A 14,682-nucleotide genomic window follows, 5' to 3' on the forward strand; every position below is an offset into this window, starting at 1 on the left:
CTGTTTATGCCACAAGCGTAGATATATCTAGCATGGGTTAACATTTTGTTATCCCATTTCAGTGTTACAACTGTAGACTAGTGGGAAATAAAAATCCGCAACTAATAAAATATTCCAATGAAAAAAAATTATATATATATATATAGACACACACACACAAACAGATGAACCCGCTTTATATCATGATTGCCGTGCAGGCATAATTTGTGATATAAAGCGGGTTTCACGTTTGCCTATAACAGCACATTAAGAGTGCGAGAAAAAAAGAAAGAAAACTAATGGTGAATTAAAGAGCAGTGTTTCAATACTGTACATTTAGTTCTTTACATTTAAACAAATGCATATGGTTTACTACAGGACAAATACGTTTTACATCCTTAACAGGAACTAAACAGGTTGTCATTATCTAAAAAAGGCATGAATTATCGACTGATGAGAGTTATCAATTAGGCCTTGCACTTGTTTTCTTTGTGAATAAGACTGTTAAAAAATAAAAATTTGGTGAGATTGGTGTTTTGTAACTGAACTGTATCCCGTTAAGAACGCCCACGCAGTAGTTGACAGGCTGCACAAAATGTCAGTTTATCAGCCGAGATGATTACTGGTTATTAGTTGCGTTGGAAATTAATTCTATCCTGTGGTTACTTAGTAAAGCTCAGCCACGCAACATTTGACAGGCTGCACAAAACATGACAATAAGTGGGTTTCTGAGATATTAAGAGAGGTAATTTCTCAAAGAACCTATAGTGCATGGTTAGTGGTTTTTGAAAAAAAAAAAACTTGATAATAAACAGAGCATGATATTAAGCGAGGCGATATAAAACAGGATTATCTGTATTTGTGTGTAATTATATATATACAGACGTGCTCAAATTTGTTGGTACCCTTACAGCTCATTGAAATAATGCTTCATTCCTCCTGAAAAGTGATGAAATTAAAAGCTATTTTATCATGTATACTTGCATGCCTTTGGTATGTCATAGAATAAAGCAAAGAAGCTGTGAAAAGAGATTAATTATTGCTTATTCTACAGATATTCTAAAATGACCTGGACACATTTGTTGGTACCCCTTAGAAAAGATAATAAATAATTGGATTATAGTGATATTTCAAACTAATTAGTTTCTTTAATTAGTATCACACATGTCTCCAATCTTGTAATCAGTCATTCAGCCTATTTAAATGGAGAAAAGTAGTCACTGTGCTGTTTGGTACCATTGTGTGCACCACACTGAACATGGACCAGAGAAAGCAAAGGAGAGAGTTGTCTGAGGAGATCAGAAAGAAAATAATAGACAAGCATGGTAAAGGTAAAGGCTACAAGACCATCTCCAAGCAGCTTGATGTTCCTGTGACAACAGTTGCAAATATTATTAAGAAGTTTAAGGTCCATGGAACTGTAGCCAACCTCCCTGGGCGTGGCCGCAAGAGGAAAATCGACCCAGAATGAACAGAAGGATAGTGCGAATGGTAGAAAAAGAACCAAGGATAACTGCCAAAGAGATACAAGCTAAACTCCAAGGTGAAGGTACGTCAGTTTCTGATCGCACCATCCGTCGCTTTTTGAGCGAAAGTGGGCTCCATGGAAGAAGACCCAGGAGGACTCCACTTTTGAAAGAAAAACATAAAAAAGCCGGACTGGAATTTGCTAAAATGCATATTGACAAGCCACAATCCTTCTGGGAGAATGTCCTTTGGACAGATGAGTCAAAACTGGAGCTTTTTGGCAAGTCACATCAGCTCTATGTTCACAGATGAAAAAATGAAGCTTTCAAAGATAAGAACACCATACCTACAGTGAAACATGGAGGAGGCTCGGTTATGTTTTGGGGCTGCTTTGCTGCGCCTGGCACAGGGTGCCTTGAATCTGTGCAGGGCACAATGAAATCTCAAGACTATCAAGGCATTCTGGAGCGAAACGTACTGCCCAGTGTCAGAAAGCTCTGTCTCAGTCGCAGGTCATGGGTCCTCCAACAGGATAATGACCCAAAACACACAGCTAAAAGCACCCAAGAATGGATAAGAACAAAACATTAAACTATTCTGAAGTGGCCTTCTATGAGTCCTGATCTGAATCCTATCGAACATCTATGAAAAGAGCTGAAACTTGCAGTCTGGAGAAGGCACCCATCAAACCTGAGACAGCTGGGGCAGTTTGCTCAGGAAGAGTGGGCCAAACTACCTGTTAACAGGTGCAGAAGTCTCATTGAGAGCTACAGAAAACGTTTGATTGCAGTGATTGCCTCTAAAGGTTGTGCAACAAAATATTAGGTTAGCGGTCCCATCATTTTTGTCCATGCCATTTTCATTTGTTTTCTTATTTACAATATTATGTTGAATAAAAAATCAAAAGCAAAGTCTGATTTCTCTTAAATATGGAATAAACAATGGTGGATGCCAATTACTTTTGTCAGTTTCAAGTTATTTCAGAGAAAATTGTGCATTCTTTGTTTTTTGTGGAGGGGTACCAACAAATTTGAGCATGTCTGTAATATATATATATATATATATATTATATATATATATATATATATATATATATATATATATATATATATATACACACACACACTATATATAAATATATATATACACACACACTATATATATATATATATATGTGTGTGTTTTTAATAATGTTAGGAAAGCAATACTAATTTATTAATACTAATGTTTTCAATCTGGATACATCAAATAGTTAATAAATGGGTTTTATATTGTACCTATACAGCTTTTTTCTTTATCAGGGTTAACATTGTAATAACTGTTCTGTCACATTACTAGTGAAAAATTTACATCTCTGAAGAGCTGCAGTAGGGAGCAATGTTGATACCCTAAGAGACACATTTGGCATGTCCTCCCATTTGATTCCCATGTTGCTGTACTGTATATAAAATAATAATAATAATAATAATAATAATAATAATAATAATAATAATAATAATAATAAAATTATTGTATTCATCTTTGGACTGAGGTTCTCCAAATTATAATATCTGGTATAAATGCAATGATCTTCTGTAAGACATTTTTTATTTATTTTTGCGGTTAACATTTCATAAATACAACACATTTTTCATGAAACACGTGCATAACATTATTCACCTAATCTGCAGGTTTACGCAGTGCTTCATACAGTAATCACTAAGCATACACCTGGCACTAATTGCTTTAGAAAACTTACATTCAATGACAGTGGCTGGCTGTATACTCTCAAAACACACTGCCAAGTCTTGGCAGAAGCAAAAAGAAAAACAATTGAACACAACTATAAAGCTCCTCAAACAATTACTGCTTCCAAAACTGTATTTTACTTTGTAAATGCCTTCATAATAGCCAATATTTTTTATTTTTCAAATTGTACTCATTCTGTTTATGTATTTTATTATGGTATCTATTGGCCAGTGTAGATAGAACAAATACCACCAGCAGCAAAAAGACCTACAGTAACTTGGATGCTTTAGAAGGACTGGCCATGTCAAGGCCACTTCTAGTTTTTCTTTTTATAGGCAGGGCGCTACTGATCTTTGATCCTATGTGCTTTCCCTTTTCAGATGCCAATGCTGTACAAAGAAACAGGGAATGATTCTCAGCTTGGTCAAGTTGGGCTTCTACTGAGTGAGGAGAATGTGAAGACCCAGGCTTTGGATTTCCAGACAATCCCTGCGAGTCTGCAAAGAAATCGGGCGAAAGTTCATCCAATTGCAAGAAATCCTGTTTTGTTTGAAGACCACTAACTTGTGTATCCTCTTCTCCAAATAAACACAATTCTTGTTTCAGATCGGTGGTGACTGAAGTGCAGTTGGACATGGCTACTGTTTCCCCACCTCTTATTTCACGGTTTTCTTGAGAACATGACGCAACATGCGGTCTTCTCCTTACCTTTGGCTCAAGCCTTCTGTCAGTTTCATTCATAAGTTCAACGCAACCTGTGAGCTCTGGTATCAAAGTAATATCAAGGTCAGAGGACTGTGTTGACATTAAAGAGTAATGAGAGCCCCTGCTGCTTTCAGATTCAGATATCATAGTGTCCAGTTCAGAGATTTTATCAAGGTAAGCAGCATCCATGGAAGCCTCACTTGATGTCCTTAAATGGTTCACTTCAAAGTCAGAAATAAGTTGAAAAGTTCTACCAGAGTTCTGAGCCATTGTAATATGTCCTGCAGTGGTTGCATCTCCAGGTGGAGTGCAACGGTCTTTGTTACGAGTCTTGGGACCAGTGTGACAAGCTGAAGAATCAGTTGCTCTCTTCTCTCTAGGGGTGCAGCTGCCTGAGTGAGGTTTATCTGCAGTTGTATTACTTTCACCAGGCATGCTGCTACAACTAGGATCATCAAAACTAAGTTTCCGTAGGTAGAATAAAGGCTTGCTACCAGTATTTTTTCTACCTTGCTCACTCGGGCTATTCAAACTTAAACAGCTAAAGGATGTAGAAGGAGTAAACACGATGTGATCAAATTCAGATTCACTCTTCTCTTTCTTTGGAGTGCCATCCTCACTGCCTTTTCTCTTTCCATGTACCACACCAGGGTTGTTGCTGTTACCTGCTGTAGTTAAAAGAAGCGTCCTGGCACCATCTAATTTCTCATTACTCATATCCACAGCTGTGCAATTGCTACTAGGTTGGTCAGAGCACAGTGAACCATTACCTTGTAATTTGCTGACTGATGGCTGTTCTATTTCACTGAGACGCAATGATACAGTCAGGTTTGGCTCATTTTCATTTTGCCCATCCCATGCTACAGAACATTCTTGGTTGTATTCCACTTCCTCATCTTCAGAATCAGAAAAGTTTGGATTTAGTGTCTTCGAAGGTCCGCCCATATTTTCCTTGCCATCGGTTTCCCTCCTGACACTGGAGGTCTGGGCCTCCAGCTCTTCTATATATTTATCGCTTCTTTCAAGGGCTTTTCTGAGGTGGCTAACATCCCGTTCATACTGGTCGATCTCTGCCTCCAGAGCAGCAACAGTACACCTTCCAAACCTACAGAGACAAAAACAATATTGTTACATACTCAGGGCTTGAATTTCAGCACAGAATCGTGGGAATCGCGCATTTTCCAAGTTGCTCAGTGGGAAAATCCTGCTGAGATGTTTTAAGACACCAAGCTACTGTATTTTCCACCCAATTTAGAATGCCTGAAATGCTACAACAATCTCTACGAAAGTGGGAGTCAGTGACGAAAGCATTATGAGCCGCATTCTGAGTAGTTCTGGTTAACTGGCTTTAACTCAGCCCCATTCATTTTGAAGCACCAAAGGTTACACACATATTACTCCGTAAAAGCCCTTTTCTTTAATCACTGGACCACACAGCCTCCTAGAAGCTCAGCTCCCCCTGACTCCCATGTTCATTTCATATTGAGGTTCAATGGTGCAGTGTTTTTTTTTTTTTTTTAACCACCTATGATTACAATATATATAGCAGTTACCAAACATGATTTTTTTTTTTTTTTTTTTTTTTTTTTTTAACATATATTCTCATCTCTACCACATAGTAAGCCTGATCATGTTGCATAATATGAAAGGAAATTGTGTGGCCTTTCATTTGATATGTTACATACATGCAGTACAAACTATCCAGTAGTTAAACATACATAAATGAAAACAGTGAAAAACAGGCAGAAATAGGGCTGAGTGTAAAGTGTTAAAAAAAAGAAATGGAGCGCTGGTTAAAAAGAAAAGCACCTTTTTCTTATATATATATATATATATATATAGTTTTTTATATGCAGAAGTGCCTTTTTTCAAAAAGGCAATTCAAGCCCTGATACTACAGCATGTAACATAATTCTATGTCAAACTTTAAAAAGTGCAGGGAGATTATTATTTTTTTTTACACAATGGAATACATGATGTGATGCAGATTTTCATGTTGTAATGTTTTCTTTTTGTTAATAGATTTTTTTATAGCAATATCACAGTAGATAAATTTAACTTTTTTTCCCTCCCACCCGACTAGGAAAGGCTAAATGTATAATTAGTGTGTCAACATTTTTAGGTATGTTAGGTATATTTTTATCAGACGTATATTTTTAAAGAATCAAATGGTGAAACAGTTTAGGACAAAAGACCGATTAAACATTCAGTCAATCAGATTTAAAAACTTGCGTTAAATAATAATTTACATTATGAACTATTTAAAACAATGACATACTTTTGTGGAGATCTGCTGTCAACCTCAGCTTTCAGACGTAGATTCTCTCTCACAAGATCAATGTTTTGACTTCTCAGATTCTTATTTTCCTGAAGACAAAAGATTGCATTTAGAGCTTTTGTGTTATTCTCCATTGTTTAAATGTCAACATAATTGAAACAGAAAGGCAACAACACTATGCACCAAAAGTGTTAACATCAAATAAGTCACCATTATCTACTCCTACAGCATGTAAGAAACGACCACGTATAAAGAAAATCCGACAAGTGGTTCTCAACACAAAACCTTTTACAGGGAAGTAGAGGCCTTGAAAAGCATACTTACAATATTAATACAAAGAGAAGGAGATGTGACACCTTAGTTTTATTGGACTAACTAAACAATTAAATCACAAGCTTTCAAGACCTCAAAGGTCTTCTGGTGAAAGTAAATAAAAACTGCTTCTCTTTGTCTATCAGCTCTGGACTGATACAGCTACCATTTCATCTATCAACGAACATTTATACACAAACTCACCATCTTACGGCAGCTCGTTGAGGCCATCGGGGGGGGGGGGGGGTGGGGGGGGCGTAGTCATGTTGTTTATCTCGGGATCTTGAGAAAACTTCTGTTTTCCTGACACTATCTCTCTCACGAAAACGGAAGTAATGATTTCTGTTTTCTCGAGATCCTGTGATAAATGATCTCGTGATCACAAGATAACGGAAAGGCAATATCGAGATCCTGAGAAATTATTTTGTGATCTCGACAAAGAATTAAAAAAATAATAATAATTCTGGATGGCCTCAACGAGCCGCCATACAATCGTTTATTTTCAAGCAATCAGTGTACAATTAAACTGATGCAAATTATGTAATTAACCACAAATTAGGCTTTGACAATGTGACAACGGAAGATTTGTAATATTACTGCTACCCACGATCGAACTTGATACACTCGTGCACCAGATTTTTTTCATCTGGAAACCAAAAAATTCACATGAGCACAGTATGTCAATCTAAGGTTTCACGTCAAAGTGAAGGGTACCATTAGATTTTGCCTGAGGAGTTTCCACAAAATTGAAAACACAATGACAGTACATGTAATCTGAAAAATATCACACTATTCACTTTTAAAACAGGAAGGCATCACATGACCTGCCCAAAAAACAAAAAAAACAACCAAAAAAAAAAAAAAAAAACAAACACAAAAAAAACAACAAATGCTTCATATTGTTCTTGTGGAGCCCCCTATACATTTGAATGTTTTTTAGGAACCAACACCATAAAAAGTCCTATTTTTAGAAACAAACAGCACAAACGATGAGTCATATATCATTCATTTGTGCTACGTTTGTGCCGTTGTAACAAACGTTTTTGCTATTATTGTTTCCGAGATATTAACAATATCATTTTAGGGCAGTGACGTCACTCAGCCCCCCTACAATGTCGGAACTGAACCAAACTTCGTTTGTGCAGTTGAAGCTAACGTTAGTGCAGCTATGTTAAGATATTAACGATTATTTTGTTGGGGAGTTATGTTGTCATTTTTTAAAAAAAATGAGTAATCAACAACACACGAGAAATACATATGCATGTATGTATTTGTTTGTACAGATGTTGGTATGCCACCGCAAAATAGAATAGGCTACTTGATGCATTTCATAATACAGAATTATCCCAAAATGCAACAAAGCGAGCTTTGGTGTGCCGAAATGTATTCTAAAATGAATCACTAATTTGGAAACACGTCAGAATGTGATAAGTATTTCACTACCGCATCCCATCTAGCCTCTCTCGTTTTACCTGCCTTTTAGTTTGCAGTTGTGTTAAAAAGTCAAATCAACTATTGCTTTTGTTCTGCTGCTGCTGCTAATAATTAACTTTATGGACAAATAATTGAAAGAACGCCACTGTGATGATTTATTTAGTTGCAGGAAACCACGCAACTGTACGTGCATAAAGTTTATAAAAAATGAAGTCATTGGTAATGGCTGCGATTACAACAGAATAAAAAGAGTCAAACCTCTGTCTCGTTGCCAAACGTTTATTTATTTATTTATTTTTAAATAGAATTGATATCGTCATCATCGAGGAAAATATGATATTATTATTATTATTATTATTATTATTATTATTATTAAAAACATAAGTATTTTGAATAAAAACGTTTGGCACATAACTCTCAGCCACAGGCAATTGTTTATTTTTGCCACTCTAAATACTCTTATCTTTATATTTTCAGTTTTGATCCATTTCCTTTGCATTTTATAAACACATCCCTTTTCAATAAATACAATGTATTTTCTGCTATACGCATACATTACATACATTAAACCTTGAAAGGGCCGAAAACATTCCTTTTTTATTACACACTGTTCAATAATATTTTCAATTGGCATTTCATTTTCAATATGACATGGTTCCATTAATCAGCTGCCTTTATACTGTTATAGATGCAATAAAGAAGGAATTCCTGGAACGGGCAGACGTTTCAGTCAAGCATTTAAACACCTGTGCAAACGTCGAGGCAGTCGACTGCACATATTGAAAGTGAATCGAACTGTCTCATTTTATCATTTAATAAAATATATGTTACATTTTATCATTTAATAAAAAGGGCTTCTAATATTTTGTCTAGTGTCTTCTTGAGGTAACAACAGCGAAAAACTGCGAGTGAAAGTAATGTTTTATTATAGTCTGTAGGTGTTCAACAGTTACAAAAGTAACTGAAAAATAGTACATTTTCTTACAGAATAAAACACATTGTAAAACTGAGTTTTCAGCTTCATGTCCTTGAGCCACGTGGTTGTGCTACTGTTGGTTCTTGCAGTAATTCAGATGAAAAGTGCCAAGTATGAAACAACACTTTATACACAATACAATGACAGAACCAGCACCTTCTGTAGTAGGACCAGCATTACAAAGGTTTAAAGGCATACTAAAAAAGTACCACATTACCAGAGAAGTACTACATGACAAGTACCACAAAAGTACTTTAGTTTTCTATAGAATCTGTTAAAAATCATTTGAAATCTTACTTTTGAGCAAGTACCCATTTTTGCTGGTGCCTTTAATCAGTTTAACAAAGATAAGAAAATATCTGGGACATTGTTTACCATTATTGTATCTTGTTTATTTACTATAATACCAAAGGGAAACTTACTGTCTTTAAAATAGTTTCCACTTGGCTTCAGTGTTATTTAAAAGCATTTAGACATGCAACCCAGTCTCACGAGAGAAACGTTAACAGGTTAACGTTTCTGCATTTCTGCTTTCTGAGTTGGGTTGGGTTGGACATCCTGGACATAAAGCACTCAGTCAGTAAATCATGGAAACAATGGAAACAGTCTGCAAACAAACGTTTCATTTTTAACAGTCTTCTTTGTGTTAGGATGATGGATGTAGAAACGGTTATCACACCGGTTGCTTTTAGTTATCAATAGTATTTTGGTAAGACCGTATAAAGGCTAACAATTAATCAGTATCATAATAGAGGAGCATTTCATTAGGAATGTGTCGCCTTTGGTGGTGGGGGGCGCTGATTTTTCGCGTGAGAACGTCACAGCGCCTTTACAATAACAGAATAGTCCCACCTGTATATTTGCCTTTTTTTAATGACTTACCTCTATATATCAGCTCATTGAAAATATGTAAATCAATATGTGCTGAAAAACTTCTGAATATTTTTTTTTCATTTCTAGACTTTTACTTGAACTGATTTGTTTAAAAAAAAAAAAAAAAAAACCTAGCTACATAGTAAAATCCCTAGACCCCATACTGTAATACCACTATTGTTATACGATGCCTTATTGTTTTGTACATACTGTTAATAATAATAAGAAGAAGAAGAAGAAGATGAAGATGAAGAAGAAGAAGACCATTCGTTAGTGCTAGGTCAGGTGGTTAGTGATGTGTTTCCAGAGTATACCTTTAAGAAGGGGAGTGTAAACAGCACTAGGGAAGTAATTGTACATATTAGGGTTTTTCACGGAATATCAGTGTTCATAATGTACACACACTTAAGGCAAGAGGACTGAATAATAAGTAGAACTTGAAAATTTTGAGATGCACAAAAAAGCAAAAATATTGCAACATTGTCTATGCATCCTCAGTGTACACTTGTTTCAGATTCATTACACTGTGAAACAGTAAGTGAATAAGAGGACACACTTTTTCTATACTTTCCTAAAAATGGTGTTAGGGTCTCGCTCTGACCGGAATAAAGCTATACCAGTGATGAAAGAAAGACTGGACTTTCTTCCGTTGCTATTCATATTTTTTTGTTAGTATTCACTTCTGTAAGCAGCGTCGCTTATCAAGTGACATATTCTTATCGAAGAAGTGTCAATACATATTGAAGGAAAACAGCATAATGTTAATTTTGTAGCACTAAAGCAGCACAAACGAATGACCCATATTTGATTTAAACCCGTTATTATAGGGAGACTGTGACCTCACTCGCTCTAAAAGAATCGTGAATAAATATTGAAGGAAAACAGCACTAACATTCATTTTGCAGCAGTGATCAGCACACACGTAGCACAAAGGAATGCGACAAGTTTGGTTCAATTCCGACATTGTAGGGGGGCTGAGTGACGTCACTGCCCTAAAATAATATTGTTAATATCTCGGAAACAATAATAGCAAAAACGTTCGTTTCAACTGCACAAACGTAGCACAAACAAATGCAACAAGTTTGGTTCAATTCTGACATTATAAGGGGGCTGAGTGACGTCACTGCCCTAAAAGAATAATCGTTATTATCTTAAAAACTATAGCAGCACAAACGTTTGTTTCAACGGCACAAACGTAGCACAAACAAATGATATATGACTCATTGTTTGTGCTGTTTGTAGGGGGGCCAACTTCACGGAGCTCATATTCTGACATCCCTCAAATCAATCACTAAGATTTCTGATGGCAAACCAGAATTATTAACCAATGATTTGGAAGTAAATAGAGCTTTGCATTACTTATCAATTAGTCTGTATTCAATTAGCTACTGTCTGGCTGGGATATTCTGACTAACAAATGCAGCATATTTAAGAATTTCACAACAAAGATGTTGTTTAAGGGTTTTTACAGTACCTCCTTCAGCTTTGCACCATCAGTTTTCACTCTCTCATAAATGTCAGTAACAACTTTGAGTTTCTCTCTCCATTCCTTCACCATATCGGGATCAAATCTCTTGTCTTCTCCATTCTGCTTGCAGTCCTCGTTTTTATTAAATAGCAATAGGGCTGATGGGTCAAGGACAGTTTGCAGTTGTGACTCCAAGCTCAGGTTTTTACTTCTCAGCTCCTCATTTTCTTTTTGAAGAGACTCAATTTCATCCTACATTGCAAAAGTTACTTGTTAAAGACACAGGTTTAAATGTAGCTTTAAAAGTTCAAGCTCAGATTTAAAAATGAATTATTAGACATTGACATAGCTATTTGCTTTATCTACACCTACATCACGTTATTATTGAAAAACAATGAATTTGTGATCATAAAGACGAACAAAACAGTGAAGTGCCATGCCTGATTAGCCAGCATTGGACTTGTACCTCAAACTCTCGGAGCAGTAGCTCAAGCCTGGTCTTTCGAAGATGCTTTCTAACAGTACGGCTGTCATCACCATCATTTTCATTTGTAGCACCTACAACATCAACCGATGCAACAGTTTGACAATGTTAAACTGCACTTCAGCTACTGTAGATTTAGGAATAATAAAACTCCCAGTAAAAGTAGCCTTCAGTTATAGTACATACTTTGAAAAAATCAAGTAGAAACAGGTAAATCAGTGGATGGAGTTTGCTATCTGCGTGCGTGCGTGTTCCTCTAAGCTGCTGTGTGACCACTCTGGATGAATGGAGCAGTCGCATCCTGGTTCTGCCTTTCCCATGCCTGTCAATAACATACTACAGGCAGCCCTTCTGCAGTGTAGTGCTTCCACGACTGTACCAATCCGTTACAGGATCCCTGGCCTCTGTAAAATTGGCAGTACAATCTCTGTGAGCAAACACGGATACTGTTGCCACCAAACTCCCCACTTCATGTCTCATCTGACAGGATTGGGCTGACCAGAAAACCCTTCTCCGACCATACCTCCCCTCTTTGCTGATACAAGTGGTTTAAAAAAAGCTGCCTCCCATTTTAAAAGAACACATTTCATACATCTCTCCAAGAATTGTCTGGGAAGACATTGTCTTTAAAAGGCTATGGTTGACTACTATGATGGCAGTTTGTGATGTACACCTGTTTTTGCATAATACATGAGAACACATGCTTTGAATTTGTATCCCCAAATAAAACGCTTTTAGTGTAACAGTCATCCACCAAAGTTACTAACGGGCATGATTTACAATAACTTACCAACACATTGTAAAATTCTCTATAAAGTCTTATGTAAAATCAGCCTCACCTATGATCTCTCTACAGGGGTTCTCCGGTGTAATAGGAACCCTACAGGTTGGACACTGGCTATTTCTCTTCAGCCACACTTCAATGCAAGTAGAACAGAAGACATGGTTGTTAGCACAGATCACTGGATGGCGTACCTAAGAAATGCAAAATAGTGAATGAGAAACTGCAAGCATTATTAGGAAACAAAAAGGCGACTTGTCCATCTTAGGCTACAGGTATGTGTCCCAAGAGTTTACCATCACCCTGCAGAACATTTGATATATTTTGTACAGTGAAAGCTGACATGTAACCTTAATGTTGTTGCAAGACTTCAGGCTGTTATTAAATTCGTGTTTTTTTTTTTTTTATGTAAAATCACTTGTAAACATGTAACTAATAATACTAGATACTTATTAAAAAAACAACAACAAAAAAAAAAAACAGTTTACATAAAGTACTAAACACAAACGTGTGGCCACTCCCAGGGCTGATCCTCACCATGGAATATTGTGCATGCATTTACAGTCGCACGTTCCTTCCGTCTGCTACATCCACCAAAGTGCACAATACATTTCATGATGAATTTATGAACGATGCAATGTATATCAAACAAACTAGAATATATGTTAATATGTGCAGTTTAATCAAACGGGATGACACAATACAACAGGTAGGTTTGTTATGTGTAGACCCGGCTCTGTTCCATTCGCTGAAGTCCAATTACAAACAATATGAAATGTCAAGATACATCCAAATCATTAGACATTATATCAGCTTATGGGGATATATACTAGGCTAGATCCGCGTTACCTATACCAGGAAACTATTATCTACGTTATACTTCTGTCCTTAAGAGACGACCTCTGAAATAAAAACTACCGGTAAGCATCCAGTCGTCCACAAAACCATTTACTGTGAGTATACACTAACTACTGAACATCAGTACACACTTTACTCTCTGATTCTTCTAAATCGCACAAGACCTCTTGAAATAGTTTGAATGTTAATTTGGCCTACCTTTCCGAGACAAATCTGACACGATATCGGTAAAGTTAAGGAAAGGGTTACGCTCTGGATGTTCTGAGACATTATGTACGCCAAATCTTGACGCAACAGCAACACACCAGTGACCTAAAGATATAAACACACCCACTTATTTAGACGAAAACCGTAACTACGGTGAGCCGCGGGGCACAAACTCACATAAAAAAAACGCGAAATCTGTTGAGAAGGGAGCGTCTGCTGTCACACTTCTGTGAAGAGCAGTTTTGCCTTAAAGTTGAAGTTTATTATAAATCTATAATTTTCAAGTAGATGTACAGTACATAATATCTGTTTCTGTTAAAGTTGTGATACTCTTCGGTGTATTATTGTCTTTAGTACGGTGGCCCTGAAATGCAAAACGAAAAAAAAAAAAAAGTGGTGTGAATTTGTTTTAAAAAGGTAGCAAAAAAAAAAATGCGAGCATTTTAAATAAAGGCTGACAAAAAACACGCTGTCTGCATTTTAAAAAAGTGTGGCAAAAAAAACGTGAGCTTTTTAAAAAAGGGTGGCAATGACAACATTGTCACAAATCCAATTTTTAAATGAAAGAACAATTCAGAACAATCAATTGATTTATTGGCTCTGTATTTATTTATTTATTTTATTTATTTAATTCTTAGCAGACGTCCTTATCCAGGGCGACCTACAATTGTTACAAGATATCACATTATTTATACATACAATTACATTATTCTTTACACATTATTTTTACATACAATGTAGCCAATTCCATCAAGTCACCTGTCCCTCAGTGAAGCAATTAGACAGCTCCTGTTATTACATCTCTGCAAAGCTGAGTGATCTTTTTAATGTGGGCTTATCATGTGCGTAGCATTTTCATTGTTTACTGGATGTTAAATTTGATTCCAAGTATTATTATTATTTTTAAACTCTTCATAATGCAACCCCATTTCAATCATAATTGCATATACAGGAGTCATTGGAAGTGTAATAACGTGCATGGACTTTGTTCAAAATGATTTTTCAAACATGAACATAATTGAGGAGGTCCTTGGTACACTGGATAGTGCTGCAGGCAAATTAATAAGAACTATGTGCTCTGGAATGATGCTGGGTATCATTTTTCATGCTGGAGGGTTTTTAAAATTTAGAT

The 14,682-nt window shown here is 36.2% G+C and overlaps 1 protein-coding gene across 1 annotated transcript; it reads right to left on the reverse strand.

Moving 5' to 3' along the window:
- Nucleotides 1–3,016: 3,016 nt before the first annotated feature.
- LOC117406225 (ORC ubiquitin ligase 1-like) lies at nt 3,017–13,676 on the reverse strand. Its single transcript, XM_034923541.2, has 6 exons — nt 13,542–13,676; nt 12,544–12,679; nt 11,687–11,778; nt 11,227–11,472; nt 6,158–6,246; nt 3,017–4,984 (listed from the first exon to the last, which is right to left on the reverse strand). Exons 1-6 carry the CDS (start codon nt 13,611–13,613, stop codon nt 3,442–3,444), a joined length of 2,178 nt encoding a protein of 725 aa, XP_034779432.2. The 5' UTR covers nt 13,614–13,676; the 3' UTR covers nt 3,017–3,441.
- Nucleotides 13,677–14,682: the final 1,006 nt, after the last annotated feature.

The sequence above is a fragment of the Acipenser ruthenus genome, chromosome 9 (assembly GCF_902713425.1).
Source record: "Acipenser ruthenus chromosome 9, fAciRut3.2 maternal haplotype, whole genome shotgun sequence".
NCBI classification, from domain to species: Eukaryota; Metazoa; Chordata; class Actinopteri; order Acipenseriformes; family Acipenseridae; genus Acipenser; species Acipenser ruthenus.